At 43.2% G+C, this 15,790-nt stretch overlaps 1 protein-coding gene across 1 annotated transcript in view; it reads left to right on the forward strand.

Annotated features, from left to right (window-relative positions):
- Positions 1-15,790, forward strand: part of APBB1IP (amyloid beta precursor protein binding family B member 1 interacting protein) — a 107,272-nt gene that overhangs the window by 87,286 nt on the left and 4,196 nt on the right. The window contains exons 10-12 of the mRNA XM_074324957.2: positions 136-246; positions 9,061-9,159; positions 10,103-10,220. Of these exons, the coding sequence (XP_074181058.2) occupies positions 136-246; positions 9,061-9,159; positions 10,103-10,220 (328 nt within the window). The remainder of the gene's footprint in view (positions 1-135; positions 247-9,060; positions 9,160-10,102; positions 10,221-15,790) is intronic.

Below are 15,790 nucleotides of genomic sequence, written 5' to 3' on the forward strand. Positions count from 1 at the left end.
GCATGGTAGCTGCTGCAATAAATTACCTAAAATTCAATATTTTTCTACTAAAATGTCATCCTTAGTTGTGCCATCAAGAACAACCTTGGGAAAATATTAACTGTTAACTCAGTTATTTTTTTCCTTCTCTTTCAGACATCTCGAGATCTGGCGTGTTTTATACAGTTTGAAAATGTCAACATTTACTATGGGATTCAGTGTAAAATGAAATATAAAGCACCCACTGACTATTGTTTTGTTTTAAAGGTATGTTGTAAGAAGTCCTTACTTTATATCTGTAAGCCATTTGAGTTAATATTTCCTTTTAAGGAAAAAATGCTAAATGTTATATAGTTAACCATAAGTATAATATAATAAGCATTTCATTTTAAACCAAAACAGGAAAGGGGGAATATTTTTACCAGTTCAGATCGTTTCCCCCAATGCCCATTATCTTTGAAAAACTGTAACGTGCGTCTGTCTGGGCTTCTTCATCACTTATGAAAATGAAAGCTCTACATGTTGAACAAAGTTTATTTGCAATTCTATTGATAAAACTGAATAACCTTTTTCAGGTCTTTGTTTATAGGCCTCTTATTATACTGTAAGAAGTTTTTACAAATTAGGAACTTGGTAAGATTTCCTAGAAAAATACAGAAAATACGAAAAATAGAAAAAAAATTTTTTTTAAACTAGCATTACTGGATCTTGAAACTTTTTAAGGTGTGTATTATCAAAAGGGACTATGTACTATCAGGTATTTGATAAGGTTTACGTTTCCACCTTACTTTGGAGGTTGGGCAGAAGTAACTTTTATCTGCGAAATGTAACAACTGACACCTAGAAATGACTTCGAGGAATTTATGCAGCTGTTCTGGCCAGGTCATTGTCTCAAATGCCATAAATTCCTTTCCCTTCACAGCCCTTCACGTCCATTTCATACCAGAGAGCGTGGATGATATGATCCCATTAGACACGGCGCAAGGCTGTGTGCAGAATTTGTCCTTTCTAAGAGTCAGGCTTCCTCGTTTACCATCTGGGATGGAAGTTTGTGGAGCAGGTGTTAACGAGACCATGTTCCTGGGAAGGTTCCTTTGTAGGTCAGTCACCTCCCCCCAGGAAGAATCCCGTCAACATGTTTCTAGAAATGTATGCCACTGGACTCCCTGTGTGCATGCGTGTGCTCCTCGCAAAGCCGTCACCTCTCCTGAGGAAGTGGTCCAAAGTGTACACTATAGGTTTGCATCATTTTCACAAACGAGGGACAACAGTTATATTTACGTTTGTAACGGACCTAGTCTTTGTCAAGGGCCACATCGTCGAAAATGATCATGAACCCTGTCATTTCAGAGGCGCCCACACTAGTGTGCTATTGTCATACACCTGTTACTCCAGGAGTTGGCTATCCCCTAGACCCGCACATTCCCTAAACCCTGACCGAGCACAGGCAGCCTGCCCACTCCCCTCTATTGCAGTATAATAGAGGGATGTCCCTCTATCATTTGTCTTTTAAAAATATAGCAGTTCTAAGGAGATGACTTTTCTTCTTTAATTAACCTTTTTATATTTTCAGAATTGTAAAGCACAGGCAGTTGTAAGAAATAATACAGAGAGGTCCCCTGTGCCATTTCCTGAGTGTCCCCCAATGGTAATGTCTACAAAACGGTAGTACCGCATCATAATCGGGATATTGACATTGATACAGCAGCGATTCAGGACATTACATCACCACCAGGATCCCTCACGTGGCTCCTGCATAGCCACACCCCCTGCCTTCCTGCCCCCATCCCGTCCTTAACCCCTGGCAACTACTCATCTCTTCTACATTTCTATCATTTTCTCAAAATGTTACCTTCCTTAATGAAGAACAAAAGGCACATGAGAAAGGTTTAACAGAGCCCTCAAAAGTCACTGAGAAATAATTTATATAAACAAAATTATTACTTTGTTTTTGGGTGTGTTTTTTTTTAATCAGAATCTATCATTCAGCTCAGTAAATGGGTTATTATATATGATGTACCGAGGGTCTTTTTATATATTTACAGCGCTCTGGGTTTAGGTCTATGGTCCATTTTTGGGTTTTTTTCGTAGTCAAAGGCAATAATTGGTCTCAATCTTATTTATCATTTTGAATTCCAAATGACCCCTCCGTGCACATTTACTATTACTTATTATTGTAGTTATCAAATAACAATTGGCTGAAATGATTGGCTTCACGGAGGACTCAGGATAATGTGTAGTTTTCATTTAGACATAGTCCTCTTTTTGTCGTTACTGAGCATCTAGTTTCATTACAAATAATAATAATAACCATTCTACTACTAGCTCAATCGCCTGACACTCCCTCAGTGGTTTTTCAGCCAGGAGCATTTAGCCCCCCAGGGGAGGGACTGTTAGCAATATCTAGAGACATATCTGTTTGTCATGACTTGGGGTGGGGGGCTGTTAATATTTTCATCTAGTGGGTAGAGGCCAGGGACATTGCTAAATATCCTACAATGCACAGGGCAAACCCCATCACAAGGGGTTATCTGTCGACAGATGGCAACAGTGCTGCTGTTGAAAAACATGCCCTAAACAGAACAGCCCCAGGATAATGGCTTGGAAGGGACTGGGGGAAGGGAGAGCTAGGTGCCTTCCTTCCTTCCTCCCTCCCTCCTTTCCTTCCTTCAATATTTGAATGCCAGCTCTCTGCTAGGCACTGTCCCAGAAGCTGGGAATACAGAAGTGAGCCGACCATACAATAATCCCTGTCCTCATGGAGTTTTTACATGCCGTGTGAGGGAAATGTCAATAAACAAAAAGATATATGTAAAGTGATGTCAGGAAGTAATGAAGCCGTGGATAAATATGAACAGGGTAGGGGACAGATGTACCAGGACTGTGACCAGGGCTGCTATGGGTGGAGTGGCCAGGGAAAGGCTCTCTGAGGGAGGGACCTTGAGCAAAAGATGTGAGTGCAGCGAGGGAACAAGAATTACTTGGAGGAAGGGACTTCTGGGAACAAGAACAGCAAGTGCAAAGGTCCTGAGGTGGGGCCTGTTGGGTCAGAAGGAAGAGCTAGATGAGGAGAATGTCCTGCCTACTTCAGGTTCCTGCGACTCCTTCTCTGCTCCTGGCATAGAAAGGGTAATGAGAATAATGGCAAACACTTATATAGCATCTAGAAAATCATGTTTTGCACATGTTACCTATATTAACTCATTTAATCCTTCTATCAATCTTATGAGGTGAGAGCCATAGTTCTCCCTAGATGTGGAACCTGAGCCAGGATGAAAAGCCGGGAGGTGGCTCAGAGGCCACTCTCTCAGACAGTTTACTAGGACACAGAATATCCTCTCGGCCACGCAGGCTGCCAGCCGCCCCTGAACCTTGTCTTCATTGTGTTCCTGTCCAACCCTGTGGCCCTTGTTTGGAATCATGAGACCCTGAGAAAGTACCAAAATGGAGGCCCTCATTTCTGAGTGGGCATTCCAGGGCACCTCACCTCTGAAGCATCGCCCGCATCTCTTAAGTAGAGAGAAGGTTTTGGAGAGAGGTTCTGAAATGCTGGCCAGTAAACTGGCTGACTCAGAGTCAGGGGAGTCTTGTTAGAAATACAGGTTCAGGACCCACTGACTCAACATGTTTAAGGATGTGGCCCAGGAATCTTTGTTTTTCCCTAAGCACAGTCAAGTTTTGCACGCAGAGCATTAGAAAGTATCCTAACGCTAAACATCAACAGTCAGGGCTCAGCTGGTGATGAAATACCCTTCAGAGTGGGCAAATAGGATGAAAGTTGTGAAAAGGAACAAGGGCCCAAACCCCAGGGCCAGGGCCAGAGCAGGGATGTCTGGCAAGAGAAAGACAAGGTCTCAGATGTAGAGGTTCCCAGGATGCAGATTCAGACACAGTGAGCAGCAGGTCAGGGCCTTGATTTCTGGTGCTGACTCACACGTTTGGACGTTTGGGACTAGGTCCTAGAATCGTAGCTTGAGTTGAATGATGGGACTGGGACACAGGTTATCCTGGACTGCCCTGAGAATGGCATGCTAAGACTCAGGGCGCTGGGCTAGAACTTCTAAAACCCTCATATCCAAGGCCTCGGTCTCAGGAGAGAGTTGGGGGCCTCCCCAGTGGGGAGAAGGCTCAGAGGTGGAGAAGCCAATGGGCCTGATGGATGTAAGAAACAACAGGAGTCAGGAGTAACCCCAGCAGAGCATGCATTTTTTGTTCCCCTCAGGATAGTGACCAGTTCTGCCCTCAAGCTCATTTTTTCATGCGTAATCACCCTGCTCATTTTGCCCTTGAACGTGCTTGTCAGTTCCTCCCCAAAATAGTGGGAATTTTTATTAATTTGCTGAGTAAAAGGCTTTGTCACTGTTTGGGAACTTAATTTGTTTATGAACATTTTGGTCACTAAGTTCCCTTTCTGTCCCCTGTGGAAGAAAAAAATCTTGATATTCAGATATTTCATTAGGATGTGCAGATTCACAGAATTCAAAGAATATATACACACATTGCAAAAGGAATTCAGGATATGAAGAAGCATGTTAAAAGGTGGCATGATTCCATGGGCAGGCACTGATTGAGTGCAGCCCACAAGGTTCTTATTCAATATCAGATTACTGATTATGACAGTCCATGGTGGGGGGCGGGGGGGGGGGAGGGCTGATGCTGTCACAAAGACTGGGATTTGAGTCCTGGCCTTGTCATCATAACCTGTCAGATGGTGATTTCACCCCTCTCTCCACCCTCACAAACTCCATCTTTCTGCAGTCCCTCTCAAGATGGATGGTGTATCACCCACTGTATTAGTTTTTGCTGTTGCCACAACACTGTCCCACAAACTGGATGACTTTAAACAACAGAAGTGTATTCTCCCACAGTTCAGGAAGCCAGTTCAAAATCAACATGCCAGCAGGGTTGGTTCCTTTTGGAGCGCTCTGAGGGAGAATCTGTTCCATGCCTCTCTTAGCTTCTGGCAATTTCCAGCAATCCTTGGTATTTCATTACACTAAGCCCTGCCTCCATCATCACCTGGCCTTCTCTCCATGTGCCTGTGTTTCTTCTCTTCTTAGGAGGACACCAATCACATTGAACTAAGGCCCACCCTAATCAAGTATGACTTCATCTTAACTTGGTCACATCTACAAAGATCCTATTTCACATTCACAGGTACCAGGAGTTCAGACTTCAACACATCTTTGGAGGGAACACAATTAAAACCATAATACCCACCTACTTTTCCAAGCCAGGAATAGATAAATCATCTTCTCTTCCCTTTCTCGTCAAATCCATCATCAATTTCTTCTGATTTTCCATCAGGGACATCTCTCTTCCCGCTTTTTCTTTGTCCTTCCTCCTCCCTCCAGGCCCACCTTTCACAGAGCCACCAGTTCCTGCCTGTATTACTCTGCTGTTTTAAAAAGTCTGATGGGCCCACTGCCTAGAGGACAAGTCCAGATGCTAGTTTGACACAGGCCCTAGAACTCTTTTATTTTCTGCCTGTTCTTTCCACGGCTCCAGGCCTTAGCCACACAGAATTTCTAGATGTTCCTCGAATGTTATCACAACATCCTATTACTTCTTCCAAAAAGCCTTTCTCGGCGTCTGTGTTCAAACTTTTAATGTGAAATTTACCACATCATAGAGTAATCATATATTTGTTTCTCCCTCAACATCAACATCCCTAGTCATCTTTCTAATTATGGTGTGAGCCTATCTTACTCATCTTTCTTTACTAGGGATTGGTATATTTCTTAGCACCCAGAAGTGTTTGTTGAATGTGTGGGGCTTTGGTTCTAGTTATGGTTCTGCCAATCTCTTTGGCTTGGACATATGTCTTAGCATTCAGTTTTCTCATTTGTAAGTTTAGGGGATGTGTAAGTTCCCTTCTAACAGTGACATTCTGCAACTGCCCTGACCTTTGTGTGCTGTGCTGCATGTCCTATGAGAGCTTCTCTTTTTATGGTCAGGAACCATCAAACCAATTGCGGAAGCGTCTGGCCAGTGGTGCTGAACCAGCATTTTTCCTTAAACCACTGTGCAAATTATTTTTCACCAAAGGCTCAGTTGGGCAGTAAACTCCTTGGCGAGGTCTCAAGATATGACTGGAGAACCAGCACAGGGGCTGTGATATGATGTCCTGGGAGTTCCGAGGGTTTCTGCATTAACAAAGGAGCTGGAAAGGAACCTCAGCTTTGGCAGCTCACCAAGTAGCTCATCTTCGAACCATAAAGTCTGAGGGTTGCAAAAGACCTTTCGAGGTCATCTGATGCTTAATTCTACTGTATATGTTAGTAGTTCTCATGGGCTGTAAGGAAATCAGTGAGACTTGCCCCTCTAGTGTTGTAAAAAAAAATGAACCAAGGTTTGTATATCTGCCTCATCATAGGAGGAGCCATTGTTAGAACTCAAGTTCAAGAGTTCTTGCCTCTGTTTTATACTCAGAAGCCATATTTTGAAGGGAATGACTGCATTTTACTCTATTTGGATAAATAGAAATTGTGCAGTGTGCTGTTTAAGCGGACACCTCCACACAGTTGCTTTGTGCATTTCATTGCAAGCACAATGCGAGTTGTAACCTGTTCCTGGGACCCTGGCTCTCACATGACATGCACCAAAAAACAAAACAAAACAAAACAAAAAAATAGCTGCTTTCTAAGAACAATTATAAACATTAAATTGCTGAAGAGACCCACATTTATCCATCTTACGACAGTCAGAACAAGAATGTTATTGTAGCTTAGGGAGCTGTGTGTCTGGTGTTGAAAGACAAGGACGCTGTTTTGGCTTTGTGAGGGACTACTATGGGAATTTGAGAATGTCACATTCCATATAGGAAATAAATCCTCAGCTTAGTGCATTTTTCATCAATATGACCTTTGAGTTAATTAATGTAACAAATCCTTCTGGCTATTGAGTCACATTATTAGAGATGATAGTTTTAACTTTAAGGGACTCTAAAGAGGATGATTATTGAGGTAACATCTGCAAAAATAAAATCTAACTTTCAGAATTAATGAGGAAACATTGAACCCCGTTAACAAGGAAATATGCAACAACCACTCAGAAGTGTGTGCTGCCATCTGCCGGTCACAGTGGAAAACTACAGGCAATATTCAGAAGCCTAACGTGGCGCTGTCACCTTTTGGAGAGAGGGGAACCTGTGGTACCTAAGTTAATAGGAACTGGCCATTTTTCAAGTGATGCTGACACAAATTCTGAGGGCTGAATGGCCTCAATAAAGGGAACAGTCTATATAAAGATAAAAGTATAAGGGTATACTTTCCTCAATTGACTCAAAAGGCCAAAAGGAGGAATTCTTTATAATTTGTTAGTTTTTCAGAGGTATCTTTAGAGTCTGGAATTTTGGCTTAATGTAAATGCATAAATTCTAGGGGTTAGGACAAGATTCCAAGGTTCTAGTGGACCGTGAGGTAAAATATATAGTAACTTCTCTGAGCCTTGTTTTTCTCATTTGTAAAACCCCAAATGACTAACCTCTCATCAAGCTCTCAGTGTCTGTATGGATCTTGTTATCCTTTCTGGGCACACTCAGCAAAACCACTGGCTCTTGCTGGCTGGGTCATTAGACAGACCAGCAAGGTGAGTGACTAGTCCAGATGCTGCCTCTCAGATTCAAACTGAATTTCAAGGTACAATGGCCTTGTCTCAGATCAAATTTGAAAATAGCCATTTCTTTGAAGGTTGGTGATTAGGCTGAGAGCAGAAGTGAAGTGGAGAGGTCTATGCAATACCCTAAGAAAGGAAGTGAACAGCTTTACTCCTTTCCCGCCCACTGAATATGGCTTCCAGCTCTCTTGGCATTCCATTTCACCTTCGGTACCACTAGGAATTTATGCTTATCCTAGAAGGATTAACGAACTCCTCTGAGAAATGGAGGAAGGTGAAAAAAGAGGTAGTAGCGCACACACACACACACACACACACACACAATGGTTATGTTGGTAATTATTTTTCTATTGAACATTATATTGACCCATGAAAATTCACATAGTGCACATCTTAGAACCTAGGTTTGGTTGCCTGCCCCTCACCTTATGGCCACTAGACTTCTGGCTGAGCAGGAAATCTTGCATTTGTTGATTTCCTTCAACACTTATTTCCACCTCTGGACCGTAATACCGAGCCTGGGCCAGGCCATGTGCTAAGCACTGGGGTCTTCAGCAGTGAATGACAAATATGGTTCCCACCCTGATGGAACGCAAGGTCTACCCAATACAGAGACACAAAGCAGAAATTACAAAAGCTATGAGGATTAAGAAAGAGGCGTGCAGGGTGAGCTGTGTCTCTTTCTCTTCGTGCCTGCCTGTAGCACTGTTCTCTTTGACTGTGAGCCCTCGGGAGGCATGGGTGACCCCTGCGGCAGCACCCGAAGTCACTGCCACTTGAGAATAGACAGAAATATTCCTTCTGCAATCCATCCATCCACTGGCCAAAATGGCCCATTTGGGTAGAAGATGACAGTTAAGAAAGACTAGTTCCTGGTAGCAGAAATTACCCTAGGATTCACTGGGAGTCACAGAAACATTACTACTTCTGTGACATAAGAATTACATCAAATATATGGTGATGGAGGAACTGACTCTGGGTGGTGAGCACACAATGTGATATATAGATAATGTATTACAGAATTGTACACCTGAAATCTACGTAACTTTACTAACCACTGTCACACCCAATACATTTTAATTAAAAGAAAAAAAGAATTACATCAGGTAAGTTCCTTTATCTGATAAACGGAGGAATGACTCAGATTTCTTGTGGAATAGAGACATGATAGATGGGAAAGCTTTCAAAAGTTAAAAAAGCAGAAATGAACATTAGTGTTGATAAATAGTAAGAGGCGGTTAGGATAAATCATGCCCCAGAGTTCTTAAATCCTTTTTATTTTTATTTTTTATTATTTTTTTTAAATCCTTTTTTAAAGTACCCTCTTCTTAAACCTAAACTTGCTCCCAGTAATTTTTGCCACAATCTCAAGAAATCACATACATTGTTAGAGTTTAAATTTTTTTTTGAAAGGCACTAATGAATGAAGAGTTTATCAATGATCTTTGAAATGACTTTTTCTAGCATCCCCAAATTCAGAAGGAGTCCCAGTACATCAAGTATCTCTGCTGTGATGACGCAAGAACTCTAAACCAGTGGGTCACGGGAATAAGGATTGCCAAGGTGAGTGAGCATGTGGAGTCCCTCCCCCCACCATCTTGAATTTACCAGTTGGCTTCCTAACCTGGCTCCAGTCTTTGTGCCCCTGTGAAACAGCTGGCTCGTTCTTAATGATTCAATACCATTAATGGGTCAATGCTGCCAACATTATTTATTTGCCTGTTGGGTTTTTTAAACAGGTAAGAGGGATAGAAACATGGACCTCTCCAATGACCTGAGAATCAAGGATTTACTTTCACATGAGACTTTTCAGATCTTTATTTACTCCTGCAGAACATTGCAGGTGTCGCGTGTAATTAAGAAACATGAGGTGTAATTACATACACAAGGTGTAGCATTATATAAAGACATATGTGATCAGAATTGTGTGGCCAATGTCTAGGTAAAAGTATTAACTGACTCTGCTAATCCAGAAAAGTACTGAACACATGAAAAAACAATTTGTGAATTTTTTGTTGAAATACTAATACAGCTGATCCTTGAACAAGGCTGTAGTCAGGGAGTGCCGACTCCCCCTCTCCCCATGCAGTTGAAAAATCCAAGTATAACTTTTGACTCCCCAAAAACTTAACTATTAATAACCTACTATTGACTGAAATTACCAATAACATAAACAGTCAATTAACACATATTATATGTATTATATACTGTATTCTTACAATAAAGCTAAAGAAAATGGTATTAAGAAAATAATAAGAGAAAATGTTTACAGTATTTATTGGAAAATAATGTATATAAATGGATGCATCCAGTTCAAACCAGTGTTGTTCAAGGGTCAACTGTGCTAAAAAAACAAAACAAAACAAAACAAAAAACACTTCGGGAAAGGAGTAAAAAGAGTAGTTATGAAACACGTATTTTTCCCTCAATATGTATATTGCAACTGAGTGCAGAATATTTGAGACAAATAGATGAACTTCTCACTTCTTTTGTGCTTCCTCCCTAGTATGGAAAGACTCTCTATGATAACTATCAGCGGGCAGTGGCAAGGGCCGGGCTGGCCTCTCGGTGGACAAACCTGGGCACTATCAGTGCAGCTGCACCACCACCTCCACCTTCGACAGGTACTGCACAGAGCAGAAATTCTGACACCTGTTCAAAGCTCAGAGCTTGTGTTCAAACTTATCCGACACATTTGATAAAAGCAGAACTTTGTAGGCACTACAGCTATACATTTCCCTTCTGATGGTCAGGCTCAAGAACTACACATACACACACCTATATCTGTTTCTTTATAAGTGACTTTCAGGAACGCTTCAAACTTTTTTTCATGATGTGCTTGTGGATAAGATGGCGATCACCGTTTGGGGTGAACTGGCAGGGAGCTGTGTCTCACAAGAGTACAAATGTTGTATTTGTCCACGGTTCCGTTCGTCCCCAGCAGACTGCCCAAGGACAAGGTCATTCCCTGATGTTTGCCTGACATCATGGCTAGAGCCTCGTACCCAGTCTGGACATCACATTTTAAGGGCAGCATAACAGCTACTTGTTTATATTTCTGGGAGGACAGGACGTTGAGGGATGGAGTGGGGACTTCATGCGGCGTTACATATACTGTTTCTGGTTCTTACAACAGCCCTGCAAAGTAAAGATTATCTGCACACTACAGCTGAGGACACTGAAGCTGGGAGAAGATAGTATCTTCTCAGTGACTGAGCTATAATTCAAACACATGTATCTTTATGATAAATAATGGTTGAAAGAACTGGAACCACTTATGGCAAAAGAGCTCTGATCATTGTTTTCCACTGTTAAAGGAGAGTCAGATCAAAGGCTACTACTGTGTTTCCCCGAAAATAAGACCTAGCTGGACATCAGCTCTAATGTGTCTTTTGGAGCAAAAGTTAATATAAAACCCGGTCTTATATTATATAAAACCTGGCCTTATATTATAGTAAAATAAGACCGGGTCTTATATTAATTTTTGCTCTAAAAGACGCATTAGAGCTGATTGTCCAGCTAGGTCTTATTTTCGGGGAAATACGGTATATATGTTCTTTGCTGCTTCAAAGGGTAAAAGCAGCTTGAAAGGGTGAATGCTGCACTGAGGTAGGTTTGACCCAACCCTGGAAGATGGTTTTATTAGCTGTGTCCATTTCGGCTGCTCTGTGAATGATAAGTTTCCTGGAGGTGTTTGTGCCGAGTTGCTTTCTACAGAGCACTCATCACAACTTGTTATGATTTTATGTATTCATTATTTGTTGCCCATGTTCTCCACTAGACTCTAAGTCTTGAGAGGACAAAGATCGTTTCTGCTTGTTCTACATTGTGTTCCCAGGATGTACGAGCCTGGCACATAGTCAATATTTGTTGAGTTAGTGCACAAAAGTTTGCTGAGACTGATTGGGAGCTGGGTTTCAAAGACCCTAGAAGAAATCCTCGGCTTGGGAGTGAAACAGCATTTGAAGTTCCTGACTGTCATGGTTCCCCTCCCCAAGATGGTGTCACTCTGTAGGAGAGGCATCCTGAGTCCCTCTGAGGCATCTTTCTCAGGCGTATAGGCCCCATTTCCGGTAAAGACCCCTGGGCTCTTTCTGGGGCAGATACTGTAGCCTCAAGTCTCACTCATTAGAGTGAGCCCTGGGTTCCAAGTTCTTTGATGTGGGGGAACTCAGATCCCTTTCCTTTCCAGACCAGCCAGAGACTTTTTTCCTTTTGAGTATTTTTCTCAGAAATTAGGATCACTGGCTTTAGCAAATAGTTCTATCTCTTGCTAAGTCTTGTCATTTTTATAGTTATTTTTCACAAGCATCACCCTACCTCGTATCAAGCTGATTGAATTATGAGCTGAACTGTTTTAGAACACTTGAGATACCTTAAGGATATCAGCTGCTTCCTAGAATTAAGCGACTAGTGTTTTGCACAGACAATCATATGTCCACCTAGACAGGTGTCATAGCCTGACACTGGATGTATCTGTCAGGAGGTGTTCTGTTCAGCAGCTAGGAAGGGCCACACCCACGTAGGCTCTCTGGAGATCATTCAGATCACAAAACCCACTCTGGGGCTCAGTAAAAAATATAGCTGCTCTTGGGCCTCAGTTTCTGACACAGCTCCAACAGCTCATGGAATTTCCTGTGTGCCACTAGGTAGCTTTAGGATGGGGCTAGTCACCAAAAACACCAAGCACGTGATTACAGGATTGGAACCTTCAGCTGTCTGACCTCCAGGGAGGGGAAGTGGACTAGAGATTTAATTTGGTCACATGGCCAGTGATTTCATCCGTGGTATAGATGTTATGAAGCCCCAAAGAAAACTCTAGACACTGAGACTTGAGGGAGCTTCCTGATTGGTGAGCAAATTGATGTGCCAGGTGGGTGACATGCCCTGACTTCATAGGGAGAAGGCATGGAAGCTCCACATCCAGGGCCCTCCTAGGTCTTGCCCTGTGGGTATCCTTTATAATAAAACCGTAATTGTGAGTATAGTGCTTTCCTGAGTTTTGTGAGTCATTCTAGTGAATCACTGAACCTAATCGGGTCATGGGAACTCCTGAACTTGTACAGGGCTGGTCAGAAGTTTGGGTGGCTGGCATCTGAAGTGAAGGCAGTCTTATGGAGGTTGAGCCCTTAAGCCTGTGGAGTCTTATGCCAACTCTGGTGGTTAGTGTTTGAATTGAACTGCAATCCACTTTTGAACTGCACCCAAGTTCCACTTGGGGTGGAAACAGAACACCCTCCCTGCCAGGGCCTTGGGTCTACTAATTGTGTAAATATGTCTGAAGTCACGGGGAATTTGGGGATCTGTGAGATACCATTATGATAGGACACCCACAGATCCCATATCCAGCCATAGGCATCCCTCCTGGGAGCTCCCAAGAGAAAGAGATATATGTACAAGGAACCATGGGAAAGATTAGCTGGGCTAGTGTCCCAAACTCCTGATTCAAGGCTTTCTGGTAGAATAAGCTAGAGCATGTGGTTTAAGCCTGAAATGGACATCTCTCTTCCCTCGGTCTCAGTATTAACACCAGCCCCCGCCAGAGGCAACTAAAATACCAGCGATTTAAAGAAAAAGAGGAAAAGAAGGGAGCGAGGGAGGAGCACGGGATAACAGAAGAAAGGAAGAGAACAAAATGGCTGGGCCTGCCATTCACCCACACTGACTCTGCCCACTGTTAAGCTAGTAAACCTGGAGGGAGGGAAAAGGAGAAGATGGCAGGAGCAAGGCTTCTCTAGGAAGGGGAGAGGGTTTGAAACAGCCTTTCCTCCTAGAAGGCTCTACACACAATAGACATATTGATTCCACAAGTCTGTGGACCTCATCCACAAATGGGCCCCTAATACTGCCTATCGATCTTACTGTTTCTCTAGACTAGTGGTTCTCAACCAAGGGTGACTCTGACCCCCAGAGAACATTTGCAATGTCTGAAAACACTTCTGGCTGTCACACCTTGGGAGGTGCTGTTGTCACCTAATGGGTAGATGCTCTGGATGCTGCCTCTCTGACACTGCACAGGACAGCCCACACACAGAGAATTTTTCAGTCCCAAATACCAATAATATTGAGAAAACCTGTTGCCGTCAACACACTCTCCTAGTTTCCCTAATTATTTCAGATGTTCTTCACTCTCCTCAGACTTTCCAACCTCCAACCCCTTTACTCTCAGCAGAGAAAATGGAACCATCAAAGGGGAACTTCTTCAACTTCCTACCACCAAACCCAACAACTTACCTGCCTCTGAGCTCATCCTAGCCTGCATCCATTATGTTACCTCCTAACAAGGGCCACCGCTTCCAAGCACGCTCCCATCTCCTATTCTGACACCAACTGGTGTACTGCGGCAAAACTCAGATGCACCAGACTCTACAGGCAAGGGACACAGTCCCCAACAAGGCTGCCCTTTCTTCAGATGTCAGCCACACTTCAGGGATCTCCAGGCCACCCACATTTCTGACCTATTGCTACAAATAGGAGGTTCCCATGACCCGCTCAGATTCAACAGTTTTGCTAGAAAGACTCATAGAACTCAGGAAAGTGCTATTCTTATGACTACACCTTTATTATAAAAGATATATATCAGGACCAGCCAAATGAAGAGACACAGAGGGTGAGATCCGGGAGAGTCCTGGATGCAGAGCTTCCGTGTCCTCTCCCTGTGGAATTAGGGTGTGACACCCTCCAGTACCGCAATGTGTCCACAACCAGGGAGCTTCAGGGTTTTTACTGGGATTTCATTCATAGGCATGACTGATTGAATCACTGGCCACATGATTGAATTCGGCACCCCACTTCTCCCCAGAGGTTAGCATCCCGCTGGTAACCAGCCCCCAACCTGAGCCATGTCATTAGCATAAACTCAGATGTGGTCCTGGGGGCCCATGAATCACAAAGACACTCACATCACTTGGGAAATACCAAGGGTTTTTGAAGTTCTGTATCGGGAACCCAGGACAAAGAACAGACTGATGCTTTATTACACTCGTACCTTTCTCTCCTGCTGATCTCACCTGTGGCTTCCATGTTGCTAAATGGTACTATTGCAAACCCCTCTTCTTCTCTGATCTTTCAGTAACATCAATAAAATTGACCACTCCTCCTTGAAACAATGTCCTTTATTGGCTTTCAAGTTATCACACACCCCAGGTCCCCCACCCCACCCCACCCCACCCCACTCCACCTTCCCTGGCCACTCTTTTCTAATCTCCTCTCCTAACTCTTCTTCTACTTCACTGTGAAATTACCCAAGGCCCAGTCAAGCCTAATCCTTTTCTCATTTTGCACAATCTCTGTAAATGAGCTAATCCACTCCCTGCCCCATCTATGTGCTGACCACCTATCGATATACAACTCCAATCCAGGCTTCTCTGTTGACCTCAAAACCCATGTATCCAACTCTGCTCAATGGCTTCACTTGGATACATCACAGACACCTCAAACTCAACATCTGTAAAACTGAACTCACATCTTACCCTCCAAACATGCTCCTCCATTGTTGTTCTTTGTTTCCGTAAATTATACCATCATCTGCCCAATTGCTCCTGGAGAAAACATGCAAGAAAAGCTCACTCACCCCCAAATCTAATCACTCCGAAATCCTGTTGATTCTACCTTCTAAATATTGGTCAAATCTGGTCTAGCCTGTTCATCTCCACTGCCATTAAATCCAAGCCTCCATGATCTTTCACTTGGCCTCTTTCTCTTGCTCCTGAGTTGGTGCTGCCACCCAGCTTCCGGCATGCAGGCCTCTGTCCCTATATGAGTCACCTTTTAAAATGTAAATCTGTTTCTCCCCTACCTAAAGCCCTTCAGAAGCTTCCCCCTGCTCTCAGATAAAGTCCAAAATCAGTAGCAAGGCCAAGAAAGCTGCATAATACGTATGAGTTTGCCCACCTCTCCTGCCTTCCTGTTGCTGCCACACAGGCCATTTATTTTCCAGAAATCTTCAAAGCATCAGCACCATTCTTTCTCAGGGACTTCCCAGAGTCTGTTCCCCGTTTGTGATGTTCTCTCCTCCATGTGGCTAATTCCTACCTATCCTCAGATCTCAAATGAATTGTCTTTGTAGGCTGATGACTAGTTTAGAATCTGTTCCCTCCTCTAGACCCTGATGGAAATCATGAGGTCAGGGACCACTTCTGTCTTGCGTATGGTGATTTCCCCAGCACTGAGCGCAATGTCTGGCAGAATGCAA

This window comes from Rhinolophus sinicus, chromosome 1 (assembly GCF_057876585.1).
Source record: "Rhinolophus sinicus isolate RSI-liver-muscle chromosome 1, RSI-T2T, whole genome shotgun sequence".
NCBI classification, from domain to species: Eukaryota; Metazoa; Chordata; class Mammalia; order Chiroptera; family Rhinolophidae; genus Rhinolophus; species Rhinolophus sinicus.